At 51.3% G+C, this 20703-nt stretch overlaps 1 protein-coding gene and 1 long non-coding RNA gene across 3 annotated transcripts in view; one reads left to right on the top strand and one right to left on the bottom strand.

The window, feature by feature from the left end:
- Positions 1–20703, top strand: part of LOC113844284 (uncharacterized) — a 135471-nt gene that overhangs the window by 105035 nt on the left and 9733 nt on the right. For both annotated transcript variants that reach the window (XR_011810939.1, XR_011810940.1), the window contains 5 exons: positions 3512–3975; positions 4403–4470; positions 7908–8046; positions 9050–12058; positions 14165–19669. This is a non-coding gene — a long non-coding RNA (uncharacterized lncRNA). The remainder of the gene's footprint in view (positions 1–3511; positions 3976–4402; positions 4471–7907; positions 8047–9049; positions 12059–14164; positions 19670–20703) is intronic.
- TNFSF4 (TNF superfamily member 4) lies at positions 316–8359 on the bottom strand. The gene is made up of 3 exons (XM_027462647.3): positions 7966–8359; positions 3711–3753; positions 316–2359 (listed from the first exon to the last, which is right to left on the bottom strand). Exons 1-3 carry the CDS (start codon positions 8176–8178, stop codon positions 2001–2003), a joined length of 615 nt encoding a protein of 204 aa, XP_027318448.2. The 5' UTR covers positions 8179–8359; the 3' UTR covers positions 316–2000.

Raw genomic sequence — 20703 nt, 5'->3', positions numbered from 1 at the left:
ACCCCAATAGCAAAACTGAACATTTCTCCTATGCAGGAGACTCAACTTTGTGGAGAAAGGGGCTGCAAGACACGAACAGAAGCTGATGGCTCAGAAACTTACTGGTGAGGATAATTAGTCCCTTGAGTAATTAAGCTCTGGAATGGAATTGTTTCAACCTTTATTTGAAGACAAGTGTGTGTACATGTATATGTAGGTCAGAGGAATCAGTGTGTGAAAGTTTCTTGCAGTTTTTATGCTGGTGAACACGTCTGCTCAAAGACAGGGAAATGGATAATTCGGCAGGGTCCCCCCCTCCCTCGAGACACCGCGAGGTCAAAAAGAAAAGTTTTATTAGCTTTTATGGAAGGAAACACATTCTCACTTCAGCTGAGGAGTGTGAGAACACCAAGCTAGGGTCTGAGTGTCGGTGCCTGGCAGTGCCAGTCAGGAGTAAAAGCCCCAAATGCCCCTCACAGGTGGGGAGCAGCACCCTGTGGGCACAAGCCAGCCCACAGACTCTCAGTCCTGAGGAAAAGCTGAGTAACTGCTTCAGCCAGGGAGGTTTCCCCTGGGGCTCGGGAGGGATGTTTGTAAAACCTGCCCACAGCATTGTAATATGCACGGGAAAAGCTTGCCGAGCCCCAGATTTCCTGAGCTGCCTTTTACACCTGTGCCTGCAGGAGCGGGTGGCCAGGGAGCCGAGGCAGGCAGCAGCACGGTGCCCACGGAGAGCAAAGCTCCAGAGCACCAGGAGGATCTGCAAAGAGCTCAGCGCCGACAGCCTGAAGTCTCAACCCTTCCCAGTGTTTCTAAGAGACGTAAAGTAACATTCGTATGCCTGTAGTATAAATACATAAATAGTTTTAAACATTAGACTTTGGAGTGCACAGTCAGCGGGCAACTGCTGAAATGTTACTGGGATTCACTGGGAGCCAGGCGGTCAACTCGCCCTTGAAGTCTGCCCCACGTCAAGCAGAAATACAGCAGCTGCTGGCTGCGTCAGGGCATGTGCAGGGAATGGCTGAGAGCGCTCTGTCCCTCGACTCTGGCAGAAGCCAGGCAGGTCAGTGCACGGGCACGTCATGGAGGTTGGGTCTGTGAACCTCTCCGAGGTGAGCACCTTGGCAGCAAGGGCTCTGCTGCAGGACCTGTGTGAATCCTCCCAGCAATGCGCAGGTTGCACTCGGTCCATTAGAGAGAACCCACCAGACTGAAAGCCTTCATCCTTCTCTTCCAAATTTTGTGTGCCTGGATCAGTTTTTGGTTGAGCCAGTCTGCGTGTGTCTGCTTGAGGGAGATTGTCCTTCAACTTAACACCTCTGAGAGCTGGTGTCAAGATGTAAATGTCCTACCAGACACTCCCTCGGCTCAGGCTTCAGTGCTCTGCCAACAGCTGGAACAGCCAGCAAGCCTCCTCTCTCAAAAGCTGTTCCTACAGATCTCACAGTCACTGCAGGGCCTGTGTTCCTGCTGTCCAGTGCAGTCAGATGGCTGCAAAGAAAGTCCCTTGCTGCCTCTTTCCCTTCTCCTGGCTTGCCAGGCAAAGGGCTGCTAAGCAGATCTGTTCCCCTCATTCTCCAAATCTCTTTAAGACACTTGAGGTGTCTTCCTGATTTAACAGACCTTTATTTTAGCAAATATACAGAGCGTTTGTACTATATGCAGATACTGTCAAATAAATAGAGAAACCCAGAGGTTCTCTGAATATAAGCTAAGCTTGGGAGGCTTTCTTTGGCTTTCATCTCTGTTTTCCTCAAGGACTTCACACGTGCCTTTCTCCAGCATCAGAAAGATCCATCCTACTGCATAGAGCTCCAGAGATGAATGTGGCGTGCACTACATAAAGCCCATTTGCACTGTGATTTACCTGCACTCCCGCTGAGGCTTTCCACAGCCCCAAAAGGAGAGGCTAGAGCAGTTTGCCTGTCCAAGTACAGCCTGTGAGAATGAGTCTCCCACGTGTGAACGTATCAGTAGGAAAGGCTGTACTTTACACGTTACGTTTCATGCGTCATCTTCTACGGGGAGCAAAAGTCGGGTTCTAGTAGCACGAGGCTAAATGACAAGTCCATGACAGTGACATTCAAGCTGGTCCACAGGGTGATGTTGATTGGGGCAAACAAGTAGAGCATCGTGACGAGATCTACCGTGCTGCTGCTGCCCTGGATGGTTTGCTCCCAGAGGGGCTCATTGGTCTTGTTTTCCGTATTCCTCATCATCAGCTTCAGTGAGCTGTTGTCATCCAGGTCGGAGGAAAGCTTGGCATTCAGGGACACCAGGTAGGGGCCGTCACAAGTGATCATGATGGAGCCATTCCGGATAGGAATAGAGCCTAACTCTGCACTGAAATTCATGGCCACTCCTTTGATGCTTTCACCTGGAATGGAAGAGAGGAAAGATGATCCCGTGAAGACAAAAGTCTTCTTGGAAGGGGGCAGTTTTGTACAGACTGCCTGCAGGAAGGGTGGAAAAACACGGGAAAGGCAGAGGCTGAACTAGAGAATAGGGCAGACTGGAGCTGGGATATCACCCATTCTAGACACGCACAGTCTGCAGTGGAATTTTCCAGGTTCCCATTCCTGAGCAAGCCGTGCTTTGGACTAAATCTTCAGTTTATATGAATTATTCCTCCATGTTTCTGTTTATATACTATTTATTTGCTGTATTGCTTAATTACAGTACAGATGTATTTACGTAAGTAAGGCATCCCCGTGAGTTTAGAAAATACAGCTTCCTCGACAGCACAGAAAATAAAAACAGTAAATAAGAGGAGAGGAATGTTATCAAAGCTGGAAGAGGGAGGAAAAGAGCTTTTTATGGGTGGGCAACAAAATTCCCTGTCTTTTGTGGGGGTATTTTTTGAGAAGATGGGATAAAAAAGCAGTGTAGAAAGGAACAGAAGAAATGAATGTACACGGATTAGAATCAAGGAAATTAAACCAAAACTCTATCATGAAAGGTTTTCTCCTGGAACGAGCAGTGACAGTTCCCAGAGCTACTCTGGAAACATCTCCCTGCTGTGCCGTGGAAGGGCTTACACCCTGGGGATGCTGATGAGAAAACTTCACCAGAAGGTCTCCTGTCAGGCAACACAGCTGCTCCGGGCTGAGGGCAATTTCTCAAGCTTTTTTTTTTTTTTTTTTTCTCTAGAATCATGTGTTTCTATTAGGTTAGCTTCATTGTGACCCTCCCAATGTTCCCTGAAGGTAAAACTGCCAGCAATGTTTTAAGTATGACTTGAAAATTTTAGTCACTCCTATTGCTGAGGTGTGTCACGGGGCAAAACACACAATGTGCTCAGCACACAGAGCGCTGCTATTTCTGCCACCCTTCCCCAGGAAATCATTTACATTTTTCATAAATCAGGAAATCATTTACTTGTTTCAGAAATACCCCAAGAACATGCTGTGCGTACTCAGTAAATTCTCAAAAATGCGTTTTTTGTACTTTCACAGAGCGAATGCTTGCTTCAGTGTGTAAGTACGGACTGCAGAAAGCCACTCCAATTTCCCATGTTTCTTCCCCTCAGGGAAAACCCCGATGTTTGGTTTTGCACCTCGCAGCTCTGCCCCTCATCCCCCAGCTCTCCTGGCCCCGTCCTCTGCCACCGCCGTGACACCAAGAGCTTTACGGCCCGACAGGCAGCTGGAGCCCCAGGGGCACCGAAGGGACCTGTCCAGGAAGCGTGAGCAGCACCCCGAGAGACCCCAGCCCGGCCGCCCACCCACCTGCGTAGCGGATGTAGGTCCACAGGACTTTGTCACTGCGAGGCTGAAAAAAAGGAAGAGAAATCCTCGTTAACGCAGCGGGGCTATCACTTCTGCCACTTTCGCTTTTGTTTCCCCGCTGGGAGCGGGGCTAGCTATACACCTTATCCTATTAGCGTCATTAGGATGATAAAGTGCCACTTTAGAGTGCTTCCCAGCCAGTCCAACTTCCAGCTGGGTGCTGAGCACACCAGGGAGATTTGGTCCCGCTTGGAAAAACATCCAGGTGAGCATTATGATGCCGAGCTAACCAGCAAGGAAGGACTTCGGGGTTCAGAGCCTCTCTGCATGAGCTCCGTGAGCCTGGCCGGCAGCCAGGGGTGCCCATCAGCAGAGCTGGCTGAGCCCCAGTGCGGCACCCTTGTGCTGTAGGGCTCCAAGGGGTGGGTCTGGAGTTATATGGGCACAGAGCAAGAGCTCTCGGCGCGTTCCTTGTCCTCTGGGTCAGGCTGTTACAGGATGCGTGGCTCCCAGTGGCTCCCTTACAAGGGCACTAAGGCATGATTAAAATTGGTTTGCATTTTATGAGAAAAAGTGAATGCAAGTGCAGAAATATGTGTCTTACTGATCAGATATGCAAAACACCAAGCTTCTATATTAGATTTTTAAATCTGAACTTTGCATCTCAAACCCATCTCTCATCTTAACCACAGGAGGCCCAAATCTGCAGTCTCTTCACAACCACAAGACTTCAGCATCATGCCTGATTAAAGAGTGAAAGGTTGGGTTTGCTGCTGTGTTTTCTTCTCTTTACCTATTCCATAGGTTTCCAACGGGAAAGATGGGCTGGTCAAATGTTTGTCAGGCTGCCTTTTATCTATTTAGCCCATTTGTTACAGAAACAAGAGCAGCCTTCTCACTCTGAGCAGAGAAATGGTGCTGGAAGTATCGGACTAGAGAGTGAGCATAGACAGGCAGCTCCGCAGGTTCAGTGCTGCACCCTGGCAGAGGCAAGCGGGGAAGGAAGGAGATTAGAGCAAGACCTCTGTGACAGGGTGAGGTGGGTGCTGGCAGTGGGAAACCTCTGCTCTGGCACCCTCTAGTGATGCTACAGCTGATGCTCTGCTACTTGCACCACTGGCAAAGCTGGATTTGACTAAAGCTTTAGTTGCGTGATCACCCACCGGCTCTGGTGGAACCCTCCTCTGACATTACTGATCCTATCCGTCGCCTTGGCAGCTCAAGGCTATGCATATACTGTTTGTAGGTGCCTAAATGCTCAACTCTTTGGCTCAGCAGCTGGGATTTCCAGGTAGTTTCCCAAGAGATGACAGCTAAGCACAGGGCTGCTGAGTTTCTGAGGTCAAACAGCATCTACTGCAAGCTGGCCGCTCTGGCCATCAGTGGGCAGAGCCTACTAACCACAGACAGGTTGGGGAACAAACTTGTGGCCGTTGTAAGAATATCAGCCCCATTGTCACTACATGTTGCATGTTTCACACATCTCCGCTGGTTATTGCACAATCTCAAAGGACTTTGCAATTAGCTCCCAATAAATTTTGCTGAGGAGAGAACTGATCCGTAGCACTGGGAGGGAGCCAGTATCAAAGTTGGTCACCCTCTTTCTCTGTTCTGCCTTGTAGTGACTGCATCAGTTTCCCTGCATCACTTACACATGGTTTCCACATCATGTTTGCCTGTTTGGGTTTCCTGAACATGAGATTTGGTGCGGCGGCTGCCAAAGACCTCCTGTTAAGGACACTGCTCCTAGCGCGCTATGTCACGGCAGAAGTTTTAGGATTAGGTTCATATTGCATAAAGGGCAAGCCCCTGGGGATGACAGCAAAGCACGGTAACTCAGAGGACTGCTGCAGTCATGGCCCTGAGTGTCAGACAGACTGCGCAACTGTGTGCTGGAAGTGGCTTGTAACTGCTCCAAACCGGGAGATGCTAGGATTATGGCCATGCCTTCCTTATATACATTGAAACTCTGCAAAATTATTAAACATCTTGTGATAGATCATTAGGAGCCTTTGAACATCCCACGCCTGCCCAACCTTGCCTGCATCCACCACCGGGGAGTTTCATGCCCTCTGACTGTGCCTGCAAGTGGCCTGCCCTTGGTCTTTTCCCAGCTGCCTTGGCAAGAAGAGGTGACTCCAGCAGAGATGGGAACTCATGAGCACTGCAGATACAAAAGCTGACTACCGATCACTATCATTTTTAGTAGTCGTTCCTTTGGAAATCATAGCTGAGGCTTGCTTTTCAAGCTGCATTGTGATACAAACCAGCTTGCCGTACTTTTTTGTTAAGCGCAGCGCAGACGCTGTCTTTCTTGAACGTGTGTTGTTTGTGCCGTGTTTTCACCGAATACTCCAGGGTGTCTTTTTTTTTTTTTCATATGACAAAAATAATTAGATGTGCTCTTGCTCTGAAAAAAGCACAGCTGTGTCTGGCTGTTACGGCTAGCGTGGCACTCTCCAGCCCTGGGAGCAGAAGGAGCTTCCCAAGAGCAGGGAAGTGACTTCTTGATCACTCCAGTGCTCAAGAGCCTGCCCTGAGAGTCAAGTCAGATTAATACTGCTCCTTCTACTGTAGGCATTTATAAGGTCAGTCCACAGTTATCCTACCACACCCTGTAATTCCCATGCTATGAAATCCCCCCAGGTACAGCCTGGGAGACCTTCCCGCGCAGCGTGGTGCAGTCAGAGCAGGATGCCGTGGCCGTCTGCCTAGAATTATGGAAACCAGCTCTCAACAAACATTTCAAACTGAAAGGGTCCTGTGGTGACTCCCAGAGCCAGGACTTTTCATCTGCTGCAGTCGCTGCTCCCTGATCACCCTGATTCAGTCGTTTCTATTGAGGAAGGGAAACTCCAAGCCTGCACCGTGTACCTTTCCCAGCTGCTGGTGCCTCGGGTTTGTAGGGCTGACAGACAGTGCTGTCAGTGCTAGCCCCTGCCATCGTCCTTTGGAGGAGGAGGATTGGAGTTAACATTTTCACAGAATAGAGAACTACTGAGAGACAAGGAGTCACAACCAGAGTGTGACCCCAGAGAGGTTTCTACACCTTGAGCAGGGTGGGATAGCTTGGCCTTCTACATTGGCTTCCAGAGCAACTTCTCTCAATAAAAAAAATACTAAAAGGAGAAGAGCTCTGAAATGAATGAAATGTGTTATCTTTTAGTGGCATCAGTGCTATCATTCTGAAGTCTAACAAGTGCTGTGAGGTGCAAGCCAGTGAAACTTGCATGCAGCCTGAGAGTTTTCATTAAACAGCAGGGGACCCAGAGCATGAGGCCATCTCTCCCTTGCAGGGTTATACGCCTGGCTTGTTTCTCTGCCAAGCCTAAGTGGGAGGAAAGAGTGAACTCTGTTAAGATGAAGCACAACATACTTTACAGTGTTAACCTAGCTCTTGGAGAAGATGTGGGAGGAGAAGTAACTAGCGCATAAGTGATACTGAAATAGCAGCAAAAAGTTGTTGGCAATCCACCAGTTTGCAAACACACAAAAGAGGAAAACATATTTGCTTCATTTTTTACTAAAATCTTGCAAGTCTCAGGCATTTCTCTTTTGTATATTTTTTGGAGTGGTGTTATGTATAAATGAAACTCTCTCTGGTCACGAAATCAGAGTCTGTCTCTCGTGTACACACAGAGGGGCACTTACTGTCCTCTGCAGATACAGATGACTATTCCCAGAGCCCAGCATGTGCACAGGCTGGGAGCACGGAAAGGGTCTCGCTAGAGCTGTCAGAAGCTAGCTTGCTTTCCAACATATCTACCTACACATATAGTACATTTTAACAGGTCAGAAGGTGATATGAGAAGCCTGGCTTCTGATCCTTCAACTTGTCCTTATTTAAAAGCAACCAGCTGCTCAGATGATCCCTTTTAATTAAAGTGAACACGTGTGAGTCACTGCAAGTCAGCTCCAACAACAGCTGCTGATGTGGTGAGGCCAGAGCCGCAAGGAGGCAGCCCTTGTCCCATGGGGTTTGTTGGGCTCCAGCACTGCTGGGCAGAGTCCCCTGCCTGGAATGAGCTCACCTCCTGACAACCTAGTCCCCAAAGCTCAACTTCGCAATACTTGGAGTTGTTTTGAGGGCAAAAGATATAAAAAACGAGCGATAGTTATTAAGGAATGCATTCAATACCTGTGGCTAGAATAGGGTAAGCCTAAAAGCTTTTTTTTTGTTGTTTTCTTTTCTTACAGAAAAGCCCATACAAAAGTTTACAGGCCAGCAGAGAACGGGTGGAACACGAGCTCTTACCGTCGAGAGTTGCAGAGAGTCTAGACCAAGATAAACCACGCAGGCAAGCAGTAATATCCACTGAGCAGCCGCGGACACCAGGTGCAGCGTGTTCCTCCTAACCTGCCCTCTTTTCCAGCTCTTCCACTCATCGCTACTCATGCCAGCAGGTTCTCTTTCGCAGTCCATCTGATCGTCTTGCTTTCTCAGCTCCGCATCTGGCTGTCCGTCCATCACAGCCACGCTGCCAGCAAGCACAGCCTGGGGAGCACGGGGCAGAAGAGATAGGTGCTCCCGTCCCAGGGGCAGAAATGAAATGAACACAGTGCCTTCAGGAGAGGGTTTTATGTGCACCAAGAAGCAGGCGGGGGAACTTCTTTGTGACTAATCTGAATTTCCCCTTCCTTTCTTTCTTTCTTTCTTTCTTTCTTTCTTTTCTTTTTTTTTTTTTTTTTTTTTTTTCTTTGGTGAACGTGGGGGCTGATTTGTTGCATCCCAGTTCAGTTTTGAGTAAGGCCCTTTGAAAGTAGAGAAGTGTTTATGTCTTTCATAACTTCAGCTGTAAATCTCTTAATATATACGTGACATTTCCAACAATAACTAAGAGTTGGATGGACACTGATCTCTTTGCTCAATCTTTTGACAGTAAAAACTCTCATCTTCCTGTTCAGCCTTAGGTTGGGGGTTTACAGGGCTGTCTGCCTCCCTTGTGGGTAGTATATGATGCTGCCGAAATCTCTTTGCAATGAAGAACCAATTAATAGGAGAAGATGTGAGTGAGACAGGCAGGCAGCATAAAGAACTAGAGGCAAAAATGTGCACCCTCCATTTCTCCTCACCTTTGTCTTCTAGCTTTATGGCCGTGGGATGCTGCATGAAACTTAAGAGGGAGAAAATGGGGAACTACTCTGGGAACATCCCTTTTTGCGCTCAGTGAAACCTGCAGTCTGGGGAAGGCACTCGGAGGGACACCCCTGGGCCATGCAGGTTTCACTTGTGGAAGAGGATTGCCTGTTTCTTGGGACACCAAGAACTTGAAATGCAATTTTTCCTATATGTGTCTAAGGGATTGTATTAAACTCTCCTCTGTTGTCTCTCTTCCCAGCACCTTCCTGTTGCTTGGTCGTCTTGTGACATTCATGTGTGACACAGGGAGCTGATGCAGGTCAGTTGTCCACAGCAAGAGCCAGCTCCTGTGCTCATTTCGGTTGACAAGGCTTCATACCCTCTTTTGGGGCCATCCAGCACTGCTCTTTCCACCAAGCTTTCAGCCAGAGTTTTTCTGCTGTAAATTAGCATTTTGCAGCTGAAGTCAGGTGCTACCTCCTCCTGCTGAGGATCGGGCCCGTTGGGAGTGTTTCATGTGTCTGTCTTTCAGGGTTGAGTTGGCAGAAGGTTTCCCTTCCCAAAATGTTTTCTCTCAGTCACAAGGCACGTGTCCTTTTGTCAAACATGTACCCTGCATGCACAGAAAGCAAGGGTAATGTTCTTTCATGTCTTTTTCCATTTGGGCAAGGAAATTTGTTATAAACATGAACTGAACAAACTGGGGAGTGCAGCAGTTGGGTAAGCAAACTGCTATGAGGACACTGAGCTCTCAACCCACTTGTTCTTGAACAATAACCTCCAAGTTGCCAAAAGCTGATAGATCAAGTCAGTAATGCACTCTGGTATTCGTCTCAAGAACAACCTGGAAATCATGGAAACATACAGAAAAATGTTCAGCTTCTGAATTTTCCATTGTTTGGGTGCATAGATAATTCCAATCCCGCTTTTGCCAGCAGCCGTTCACCAGAGGTGCTGGAGCCTCAGGCTGAGCCACAGCCCACCGAACCTCCCTAGCCCTCTTTCCTCGTCCCCAAATATGACAGCAGCAATGGTGAGAGGAGTTGGTGCCGCTTCTGGCACGTCTTGGGGCAGACCCCATTGCTCACGGTCCCCATGGCTGAAGCAGGCAGGCACAGAGGAGCACCGTGGGGCCAGAGGTGCCCCGTACCTGCCTTCCTACCTGCAGCGAGAGCCGCCAGCGAGTGACTGCAGAGGCAGCTGGCTGCAGGTCTTGCACAGCCTACCAGCAATTTTGTCTGTATTTCAGTGGGGAATCACAGAAAGAGAGAGCAATCGTCACACCACGCCTGCCTTCCTGGAAGAGCAAACATTGCCGTGTGCCAGAGCAGCTCCGCCAGGGTTGTTGCTCTGCCCCGCGCTCTCCCTCCCTGCTTCCTCCAGGAAAGGAAACTCAGGTTTGCTGACGCTGCTTAGTTTCTGCAAAAATGCCAGGGGTGCCAAGCTGAGACATTCCCAGCTCGTGTGATCCCATAACTCCCATTTCTGGGCGAGCCTCTGAAGCAGACACGCTCTCTCGCCCATCTCCCTCCCTGACTTTGGATCTTGCACTGGTTTTGTTTCTAAAAGAATGTACCCTGAAAATGTGGGTGGAGGTTGTGCATATGTATTTCTGAAATTGCCTCGTCATTTCTGTACTCCCCCAGTGCAAGTGTCGCTCAGCATGGGTTAACAACATGGGTAGCACCGCGGATCGAAAGCTACATTTCAAGTAATGTCTCTGGCATCGTGTCCGAAACAGGAAAGAGGACAGCTCATTCAGCAGCCGCATGAACACCTATGCACAGCCTTCCGTAGCTGTAATCACCTTCATCTTGTCCGCCTGCCTTGCCTACGAAAACCCAAGTGCATGCAGATTTGGTGGCTTCAGATGTGTGCTACCAGAGCTCCTGCCTGCCCTCCTAGAGGAAACTTTCCTGGCCTTCCTCACCCTGCTGCATCTCAAACTGGCTGCACATGCTTGTCAGTTGCCGAAATTGGCTGCATTGAGCAAAATTATCTTGATGAGGGAGGTGGGGACAAGTTCTCTTCCACAGAGAGCCCACACTGGGGACTCTTGGGGTTTTGCTCAGCTCTTTCCAGTCATCGCTTCATTCTAGTGGGAAGACTTCAGTGGCTCGGGGGCTCCATGAGCCTGTAGGCACTCTGCAGCAGCCTCTGGTTGCTTGGCATCTCAGCCATTTTCCAGAGAAATGCCTCGCGGTGCCACTTGCAGCAACATTATTCCAGCAAGGACTGAAGGAAAACAGAGTTTGCTACGTGTGGCTTGCTGGGGCTTTTATTTATTCATTTATTTATTTATTTATTTTTATGAGAGTCCTGTCTGTTACATTAGGCTATTTCTGAGCTTTCCCAGACCAGAGAGATGGAGGTTTTAAAACCTTGGCTGAAGCACATCGGTCAAGGTCGAGGCTAGATCCTGCAGTGTCACCTCTGTACCAGGTCTCAGAGCCCCAGCCTGACAGTGTCCCTGTGCCACGGGGCTTTGGGAGAGGGTAAAAAACATCCTGACCATGGACGCAGCTCCTGGCCCACAGGGAACATCCCACAAGTGTGGGGTCTAAGGCCTGACAGACCCCATGGGCACCCTCCTCCTCGCTTAAGTTCCCATTTCCCAGGAAAGTACTCTCAGCACACCAAAAGGAGGAAATGGGGAGTTGTATGGGACAGATGAATTGAACTTCTCAGAAGAACAGTGGAACAACTGATTGAACTGTTTGTAAACATCTAGAAGGAAAAAGGAAACGTGGGTTTCCACAAACAAAAGCTCAGGGGGTCTTGTGTGGGACAAGGCAGCCCCTTGGGCAGAGGAGAAGCTGCGGGAATTCAGGGAGCCTTTAGGAAGAGCTTTAGGAAGAGCCTTAGGAAGACTCTCTATTTCATAATGTTCATGAAGCATGGTCTGTACAAAGCTGTTGCTGGGTGGAAGTGGAGCTATTTGCGTGGTTACTGAGGGTTTGGTGTCCAAGTGGAAGGACAGGGTGTGTTCTCCTGGGACCTGCCCTGACTTCATCACTGCTCTGTGTTTCTGCACCGTGCTGCTGCTCCTTTGGAGGACAGGATCTTACCTGGAGACTGCGGGGTCCCTTGGGAGCAGCCTGGATGGCAGCTTGTCCTGGTGCATGCCAGGAAGCCTGGGATGGGGTAAGGAAGAAGCACTTCATCTCGCAGCCCTTCTGGACACAAAGCTTTGCTGCTGCCCCAGCCGTCCTGCACAGCCCGAGCTCAGCTCACAGGCAACATCAGAGCACGTGGGGCATGCTCACAGGTGAGATCCGGCCTCTCAGTTCTTCCTGGTGGTCTTTGCCTCTAACTTAAAGGGCTGACTTCCAGGTGGAATAAATTTCTAGCAGAGCAGTGCTGTTGCTCTCATTGCTGCAGTCAGGTAGAGCACGTCTGGTGCTGTGCTGTCCTCTTGTGTGCGGCTGCTTTCCACCAAGGCTGTCTTTGCCTTGAGAATAACCACTCATACAGCTTGATGTGGCACAACAGTGGGAAAAGGCAAAGGAAACCTTGCAGTAATGTAAGAGAGGAAAAAAAAAGTCAAATATAACATAGACAGCATTTCCATCCAGGTCTCACTGCTCGGTGTGTACCTAAAGTGCTGCTTTCTTCTGTTCCCCAGCTAATGCTGTTTAATGCTTCTGTCCACTCCAAAAATAATTTAACTGAGTCAGATTTCCTTATCAGGGTGAAAGATTTTTGCCTAAAAAGGTTACCAACTCCAGTTTCTTTGTCTCACAACCATGTTAACTATTTTTCACCCTTGATTTCATTTTCGTGTGGCATTTTCTCCTGCTCCGTGCAAACAGCCACTGGCTGATAATGCTTCAAGGATTTCTGCCAGCAGAGGCACCAAGCCAATAGGCAGGAGGTTGCATTAGTCAGGCTGCTTTTGGCAGTGTGAAATAGTGAAGGACGTTGTGAAAATGCTGTAAAATCACAAATCAAAATGTGGACATTTGTGGGAAGTCAGGTGTTTTGGGGGAGATCCCAAAAGCATGCCCAGCCTCACGAAGAGATTTTGCATTTTACCTTCCCGTGGCTCAACTCGTGGGCAGGCAGAAGGCTCGGCACCAAGGCAGTGCCTCACCCCGGAGCACCGTGCTGGGATTTTTCCCAGGGAGCAGCTTTAAGGGAGCAGCAAAGTGAGCAGCCGACGGCTCCCCCCGGCACCCCACAGCAGCTGCCAGCTCTGCTGCTGCTCGCAGCCGTTTTCTCATGGACTGTCACCTTCTCAGCCTCTGGCTGGACACCGTTCACCACAATTTCAGCTGAGTAGGCAGGGGCTGCGTGTTCGCTCTGACACCTTGACCTTTTAAAGGTCATACGGATTTCCCTTCATTTCCCTCTGTCGCTGCTTCAGTCAGAAATCACACCGTAGCATACCATCAAACCGTAAGATATCAGGAGAGAAAATCAAAGACATATTTTGCCATTTAAAAAAAAAAAAAAAAAAGACATAACTATGCAGCTCACATTTAGACAAGCTCTTGGACTCAGCCAGCTTCACTCCTCCTGCAAATGATGTTTTGCTGCAGCTCTTGATTCTTGTTGTGGGTCTGCCGCGTTGCATGAAAGAGTTGGAAAAGGGTTTGACACCATTCCTGTCCCAGCCAAGCCAGCGAAAAAGACCCCCATGCAGTACCACTTCCTAATTCCTGAGATGAGCCGATTTGTCCCTTTTCTAACCAGGACATGTGCGATTCCACTTTATGTGTCTCTCAAGATCAACTTAATCAGCAAAGATTTATCCATCAATTATGGGACTTTAGGGACTGGATCGAGCTCTGGTGTCACGAAAAGTGTGTTGACCCACATGATGCCTTACAGCATCTTTGTCTTGTACCCTATGAACTCTCTCCCTTTCTTGTTTTCTGAGTATTGTTTCATCGTTTTTAGCAGCTGTCAGGTTAAATTCTGGAAAAATAGTTTCCTCCACTGTTTCTCAAACATTTAAAGAGCTCTTGATTTTCCATTCACAGTCATTTAGTTGGTTGGTGTTTTGTTTTGTTTTAATTGTTGTTTTTTTTTCCATCTGGTCAATTTAGCTCAAAATTTCCCCCAATTTATACTACCTCTGGTGAAACATCCAGTAGCTATATTACTGGCTGGGACTGCCCTCTGTTTGCTCACACTGACCATAATCAGATGGTGGTCGCCACTCCCTCAGCAAATACCACTTCTCCAGTAATTAAGCCACCTTTCTCCATCCCACACAGCAGCCTCATGCTTGTCTGTGGCAAGACATCTATCTGCAGCCCCACCAACACTCTCACAGCATCGTCGCACCTGCTGGAGGGAGGTGCTGGTGCTGAGCTGTGCCCGGTCTCAGCAGTTTTCTCTTTTTATTCTTTATCCTTTCTATTTGCAGAAGTCTGAATTGCCTAGATGCAGCTGGAATGGACGGCTGAGAAGTTGCTATTACAGCAGTCTCCTAGGTTTAAGCTTGTGCTGTGGGAGAGACGAGAAGAGGTCTGTGTATCCAAAAAGCAAGCAGCCCGTGGCTCTCTACAGATGTCCCCTGAGGTTTTGAAGCACATCTAAAGCAGGTTGTGTTGCTGACATGACACAAGCCCGTAATACAGCAGGAGCAGACGATATCTCCCAGCTCCCCGGCCCCGCGCATCGCGCCGGGCAGGAGCCCGCGTGCACTCACAGCAGCAGCCCACGGACGCTGCGGATGGCAGCACCCACAGCCATCACGCGGCCGCACGTTTCGCTACGTGCTGGGCTCCACAGATGAGTGCATCCAGCAGCAGCAAGAGCCCCCGATGACTAATCCTGGCCGGAGCTGCTCTCTGTATTACGCACCGCAGCGTTCGCTCCCCGGCGGGCTTGGACCGGGGACGGCGAGCCCTGCCCGCCCTGTGGTTGTCACCTCGCCAGCCCCCGGGGACACGGGCGGCCACGCAAGGGTTGTGGCAGTACGAGAGCCGGGTATGAGCCATCTGCCCTGAGTGATGGGGGTTTGCCTATGACCCGTGAGTTGCTTTCCTCTTCACCCACCACTTTCACCGGTCCTTGCGTGGTATTCAAACAGCGCTGTCTTGGGTTGTGCCTTTGGTGCCCTTGGACACAGGACCATGGCGAAGCTTCAGGGCAGGTTCTGGGGGGCAGCTGGCAAGCAGGAGGCAAGCAGTAAGTCCCAAAAGGATCCCACGATAAGCCCCGTGTGCCTTTGGGCACCCTCTCCGTTTGCCGGGCAGGTGGGGACAGAGCCCCATTCCTCAGGGCGGACGCAGTAACCCAGGGGGTGTATCTGCCACCAGCGATGTTGAAAGGCATGACAAATTTGTTGCTTTTCTGCTTCTTTCCAATAGCAGCACCCTTTGGGACAGGTTCCTGCACTGACACTACACCAACCAGCTGACTCCGCAAAACTACAAGAGCTGTGAGTTATAACTCAGGAATTTTGTGACGTCTTTTTCTTGTTTAATTGCCTCTTCCGTATCCAGCATTCTAGGATTCTTCTCATTTTTCAGTCTATGGAATATTTAAGACTTTATTTTACTTCCTTCTGCAACAGATCACTCAGACCTCAGCAGGAAAGGAGTTTGCACCCTTAGGTGACCTTTTCCTACCAACACACTCAGCCCCTGCCAAGTTACAGCTGCAAAGGGGGCCTCAGCTGTCCGGAGCATGTTCCCAGTGTACAAGGAGCCGGACTCCAGCCCCCGCAGCCCTTCCCTGCCTGCTGCCTTCCCCATGGGTTCAGCTCCTGGCACTGCTTCCCCAAGCACAGCATCCTAAATGCCAGGCCAGCTCTTCCATGCTGGGATTTAATTCTTTCTGATCCCCTTCCCTGCTGAAGAAAAAAAAAGTTTTGTATACAAAAAACAGCTTTAAAAAATATGTATATATACAGCAGCTAATCTTTGCCTTTCTGTCCCAACTCCTAGCAACCTCGAGTGCCACACGTGAATGTGTCTATTTTGAAACATTTACAAGAAAAGTGGTTTCAAGCGATGAAGACTTGTCTTAACATGCTTAAACATGTCTAACCCAGGCTTTAGCAGGTCCTAACCTAGGCCCTTCTAGCAGGGTGCACCCCCAGCTGCTTTCCCACCTCCCCAGCCCATGCCTGCAGCTGCGCCCTCCTTCCCAGGGCATCAGCCACTTTGTGCCCAACTGGGCCACCAGCAGCACCCCTCGCTCTGGCCCGAGGAAGAGAAATCAGCTTTTCCCTCCAGGCTGCACCATCAGGAAGAGGCCAGGCAGCTGTGACACGGGGACAGCCGAGAGCTGTTCCTCGCCCCAGCTTCCCTGCCCACGCAGAGCAGGAGTGCCCCTCTGGGAGAAGCAGGTTTTCCTCCCCGGGGCAGCACGGTGCCAACCACAGCGCAGGATGTCTTTCGCTCGCCGTCTCCCCGTGACTCAACTAGGTCAACTGAAGGCAGGCAGCGAGCGAGCGAGGAGGCAGCCGTGGTGCGAACGGGGGTTTCTCTGCCCTCATATGCCACGAGCTCGGGTCGATTTAGGACACTTTCCAGCCCCGATTCGAAGACGGGAGTGATGGGAAATCTGGCCGCGCTTGGGTCTGCTCTTGCTGGAGTTCCCCACGGGCCCCACCACCCCCAAGAGCCCTACTTGTGCTGTGATGGGAGCGAGCCCGCAGGCTTGCCAGGAGGGCTGTGACAGAGGCAGCTCGGTGCAGGGGGTAAGTTGCCACCACCGCCAAGCTGATGCGCCTCCTGGTGGCACAGGGGAGCGGGGAGGCACCCATAAGGGCCCTTGCCGGGTCTGAGGAGCCACCAAATCTCAACTGGTTCGTGCAGCACTTTGCCACCTCAAGGGCCAACAATGCTCCCAGACATTTTCCCACTTCCTCCACTAATTCCTCTATGTTTAGGTTTCTCTTGGCAGGCCTAACTGCGCTAATGGATAAATAATATTTAAGGTTATGACTAAGCAATGGCAATGTTGCTGCCAAAAAATGTAGCGCTGGTTAGAGGTGTTGATTAGTGATGGAAAATAAAGCCCCTGTGCCTTTATGGGGCACCCACAGTTATCTGCTGTTGTGATGCACCAGCCCTGCCTGTGGGCTCTGCTTCCCCACGGTGACACTGGGACGTAGGGACACTTTTTAAGCCCAGTGTCCCTGAGCCGTTTCATCTGGCCAGCAGGAGGGTTTGAGGAGCTCCCTTTTGATCTGGTTTGCTTTCCAGTATTTGTTTGATACATTTGTTTTTCTTTCAGATAAACTGTAGAGAAATCAGCACTTTTGCAGGAAAAAAAAACTTTTGCTATTTGGTGGCTGAAAAAAAAAATATTAAAAAAAAAAATCCCTGCGAAGTTCAGCTGATAACACGGTGGAGTCATCTGCGTAGTGCTGGGAGCGGGCGCAGTCATGTCTCTCCACCCAGCGATATCATCAATACTGCTATGACTTGTGCAGAATATAGGATGGAAAAAACCAAAAGTGCTAGGGTTGGCTGGAAATTTTCAGATGGAGTGTGTGTCTGCAGGCAAGGCCATTGCCAGCCGGCAGCCCGGCGTGACCGGCAGCCCTAACCACACAGCGGCCCCTGGCTAAGAGCCACACTTGGGTGCAAAAACTCCCCTGGCAGTCAGAGAAAGCCCTGGCCCCGGCACAGCAGCCCTCGGGTGGGGAAAGCGGAGGCAGAGGGGCTGCTCCAGCCTCTGTCGGGGAGATGGAGGGGTCTGCCCTGCTGGGACAGGGGCTGGGGGCTGCCTGAGCGGCTGGCACCCCAGCAGGTGCTGGCTGGTCCCTGCCATCCACCAGGGGTGGTTGGTGCTGGACTGCTGGCGCTTCTTCGCCCCATGCAGAGCCTCTGTAGGCTTTTAATAACTCAGTAGGGGTGTAGTTAAACACGGGGGAAGAACAGGCTGCTTACTTTGTTAGGGTGGTGGTTGTGTTTGTGGGGGATGCTGCTCCCTCTGTCTCTGTGCTGGGTCTGCCCGGAGCCCTAGGGGATGAAACAGGCTGCTTTCCCTGCAGAGCAGCACTGACATGCTGAGTGGAAGCAGGGAGGAATTTGCCACAGAGCCCAAAGCCCAAAATTTGCCACACAGCCCTGCAGCTGGACTGCTGTGGCTGAGGAAGCCGCGGGAGCGAGCCTGGCGAGCTGTGTCCATCCATCTGCATGGAGCCCTTGCCCCCTTCCCTCCCCTCCGCTGCTCACTTCCACACCTCCCTCGCACTTCTGTTCAAGTTCATGCCTTCTGGTCTCAAAATACCTCTTGGCAAGCCTCTGGTTACCATTTAATCCAGCAGCAGGTTATTTGAAGTGAAATGTGCTGCTCGCTGCCACAAAACACGACCTGCATTTGGGAAGCCCTGGCCAAGGAAGGGCTGGGCGCGCACGCAGGCTGCCCATCCACGGCTTTTCCCAGCCCAAATCCAGCCCTACCTCTGGTGGCTGCCTCGCTGCAGAGGTGTGATCTGGCCGTGAGGGAAGGAAAGAAACCTTTAAGTTGGCTTTAAGACTTGCGGATGTGCAGAAACTGCTGGAGGAAGGTGCTGTGCGGGAGCCCGCTCATCGTGCAGCCACTGCGCTCGGCCACTTCCACGTGCTGCCACTCAGCACCGAGCCCCGCGGCCCAGCTGGCACCGACTGCAGAGGCAAACGAGTTCAAACAGCTCAGGTTCCCCGCGGGTTCCTGCAACACGAATTCCTCGGAGTTACTGGATCCTGACTTCCTCTGGGACTCGTGCTCTCATTTACAGCATGCGAGCTGGCCAAGAGAGGATGAGCTAAAGGAAGCGAACTCGCGGTGTGGCAGCAGAGGGACGGCGACGGCCCTGTTGTGCACCCAGCCAGTGTGCTCAGCATCTTCAGGAGGTCAGCAAAAGAGCTCCGAGTGCAGCTGGAGCAGCTGCCCTTTCCAGCTCGTGTCCTGTGTTCCTGAAAGCAGTGCCATGTTCCCATTCTGACTATTTACACGTGTCGTGAGGGCCTTACCAGAAGTGAGGGACTGCAGGCTGCCCCGCATCATTGTGATGAAATCCTGCCTCTTATCAGGCTTGCATGTGGGTTACTTTCCTTCCTTGCCAAGATCCCCACCACAAAATACATCTTGCCTTTGCAGCTGTTTTGGAGAGTCAAAAAAAAATGGGCCATTAACCTTTCTGTGCTTTTTTTTTTTTTTTTTTTTTAATGGAAATCACCTGCAAACACGTCAGCTGCGGCGCACAGCATGGGCTTCGGAGCAGGCACTGCACGCTGTGCTGATGACTGGGGGCTGAGCGCGACCTCGGCTGGGCCGGCCGGGGGCTGTGGCCTCAGGTCTCTGCTCCACGGTGGTCTGACTCACCGGGCAAGTGCTCTGAGAAAAAAAAAACCTCCACGGAGATGCACTCAGAGATCAAGATCTCAATTACCCAGACCACCCCATCCTCTCTGGTTGTTTTTTTGTTTTTTTTTGTTTTTTTTTTCCACAGACGTAATTTCCTGGCCCAGTCCCCAAGAAGGGAAAAGCAGCACCCTTGTGCCAAGCGAGACCCCACCTGGGTGAGCTCCGAGCCGGGACCACCGGGACCAGGCCACGCAGCAGCCTCTGAGCTCAAGGAGCAGCGAGCGGGCTTCTGGCCGGTGAGCCCTGGAGGGAATCGGGCTCGAGGCTGAGGTGCTTTAAATAGGAAAGTCACTTCTGAAGCGAGCAGAAAAACCGCAGATAGGGACAGCGCAAAGATGTGGCTAAACTGCTGAGGAATTCCCCCGACAGAGTGCGCCGCGGCAGCGGCCCCAGCGCGCCCCAGCTGCTGCCTCCCCGGCCCCACGCCGCCACCACTACGGAGCTGCCGAGGCCCTGGGGGATTTCTGCGAGGGACAGAGCAACGTGCGGGGACACCGGACCTCCCACAGCACACGGCGCCGTGGCTCCCAGCGCTCTGCATAATGACGGTGCTGGCCCAGTAAGCCGAGTGTGACTGGGAGGGGATGCTGGCCCCACACGCAGCATCACACGGGGCTGGGTGGAGATGGACGGAGTGGAGCAGCGGGATCCTGATGGCTGCTTCCCAGCGGTCACGCCGAGGCTGTGCTTCGCGGCCTTTCCCCACAGCTGTTAAGCTGCCGGGAGCGTTGCTGCGTGCTGCTCCCTTCCTCTGGGTTTGCTGTGCTCAGGCTGTGCTCTCCGCAGCTTCCTGGGGCTTGGCAGCGATGCCCAGGGTGCTGTGCTGCCCTTCCCTGGGCTTTTTGGGGTCAATGCAGCAGCAAAGCACTGACCAGCCGGCAGCAGGGATGGGCAAGGGCAGCGCTGGTCGCTCTGGAGGGACAGGCTGAGCCCCAGCTTGCAGCTTTGCAGCAAAAACCAGCTTTTGGAAACCCACCTCTGTGCCCTGCTCCATATATGCCCCCCCAGAGGCATTTAGCCTGGCCACAGCCAGTCCCCCTGCTGCCCCGACCCTTCCCAGCCACACACTGACGCTGAATCTCTCCAGGCTTTATTTAGTTGAGCCGGGGAAGAACATGCACCTGCCCCAGCACAGCACGTTGTTACCCTGCCCCGAGGGAGCACATGTGCCCAGACATGCCTCAGACATGCCTCCAGTGCTCTGAAGGAAAGCCCTGGTGCTGCTTGGCTTCCCTAGGGTCAGCTTTAAAAGCAGCCACAGCTCCTCTTGCCTCTGACACGGGCAAGGACGATGGGCTTGTGGTGCCCTCAGCACCCAGCCACGGGGTGAGCCTGGCCCCAGCATCAGCCCCGCAGAGAGGGGAACGTGAGGCTGGGACCCCCTTTCCAGAGGGTCTGGAAAATTTGTTGAAAGAAAGGCAGGAAGGAAGGATCCGTGACTAATAATCTGGCTGCAGGAACTGGTAGGCCCACGCTTTTAATTAATTAATTTATTTTAGTACTCCTTTTAGTAGTAACAAAAGCAAGACCCATTTAGTTTCCGAGCCTGAGAGGGGCAGAAGTGTTGGGGTACCAGGAGCTCACCCTCGCTGC

Source organism: Anas platyrhynchos, chromosome 8, assembly GCF_047663525.1.
Source record: "Anas platyrhynchos isolate ZD024472 breed Pekin duck chromosome 8, IASCAAS_PekinDuck_T2T, whole genome shotgun sequence".
NCBI lineage: Eukaryota > Metazoa > Chordata > Aves > Anseriformes > Anatidae > Anas > Anas platyrhynchos.
This window is presented reverse-complemented; position numbering and strand designations above follow the sequence as displayed.

Excerpts from the sequence above, each read along its gene's own strand:
- TNFSF4 (XM_027462647.3), bottom strand. The coding sequence starts at position 8,178 with ATGGACGGACAGCCAGATGCGGAGCTGAGAAAGCAAGACGATCAGATG. Across the intron at positions 3,754-7,965 it reads ACTCTCTGCAACTCTCGACG|CCTCGCAGTGACAAAGTCCT; the intron begins GTAAGAGCTCGT and ends CCTTTTTTTCAG. Across the intron at positions 2,360-3,710 it reads GACCTACATCCGCTACGCAG|GTGAAAGCATCAAAGGAGTG; the intron begins GTGGGTGGGCGG and ends CTTCCATTCCAG.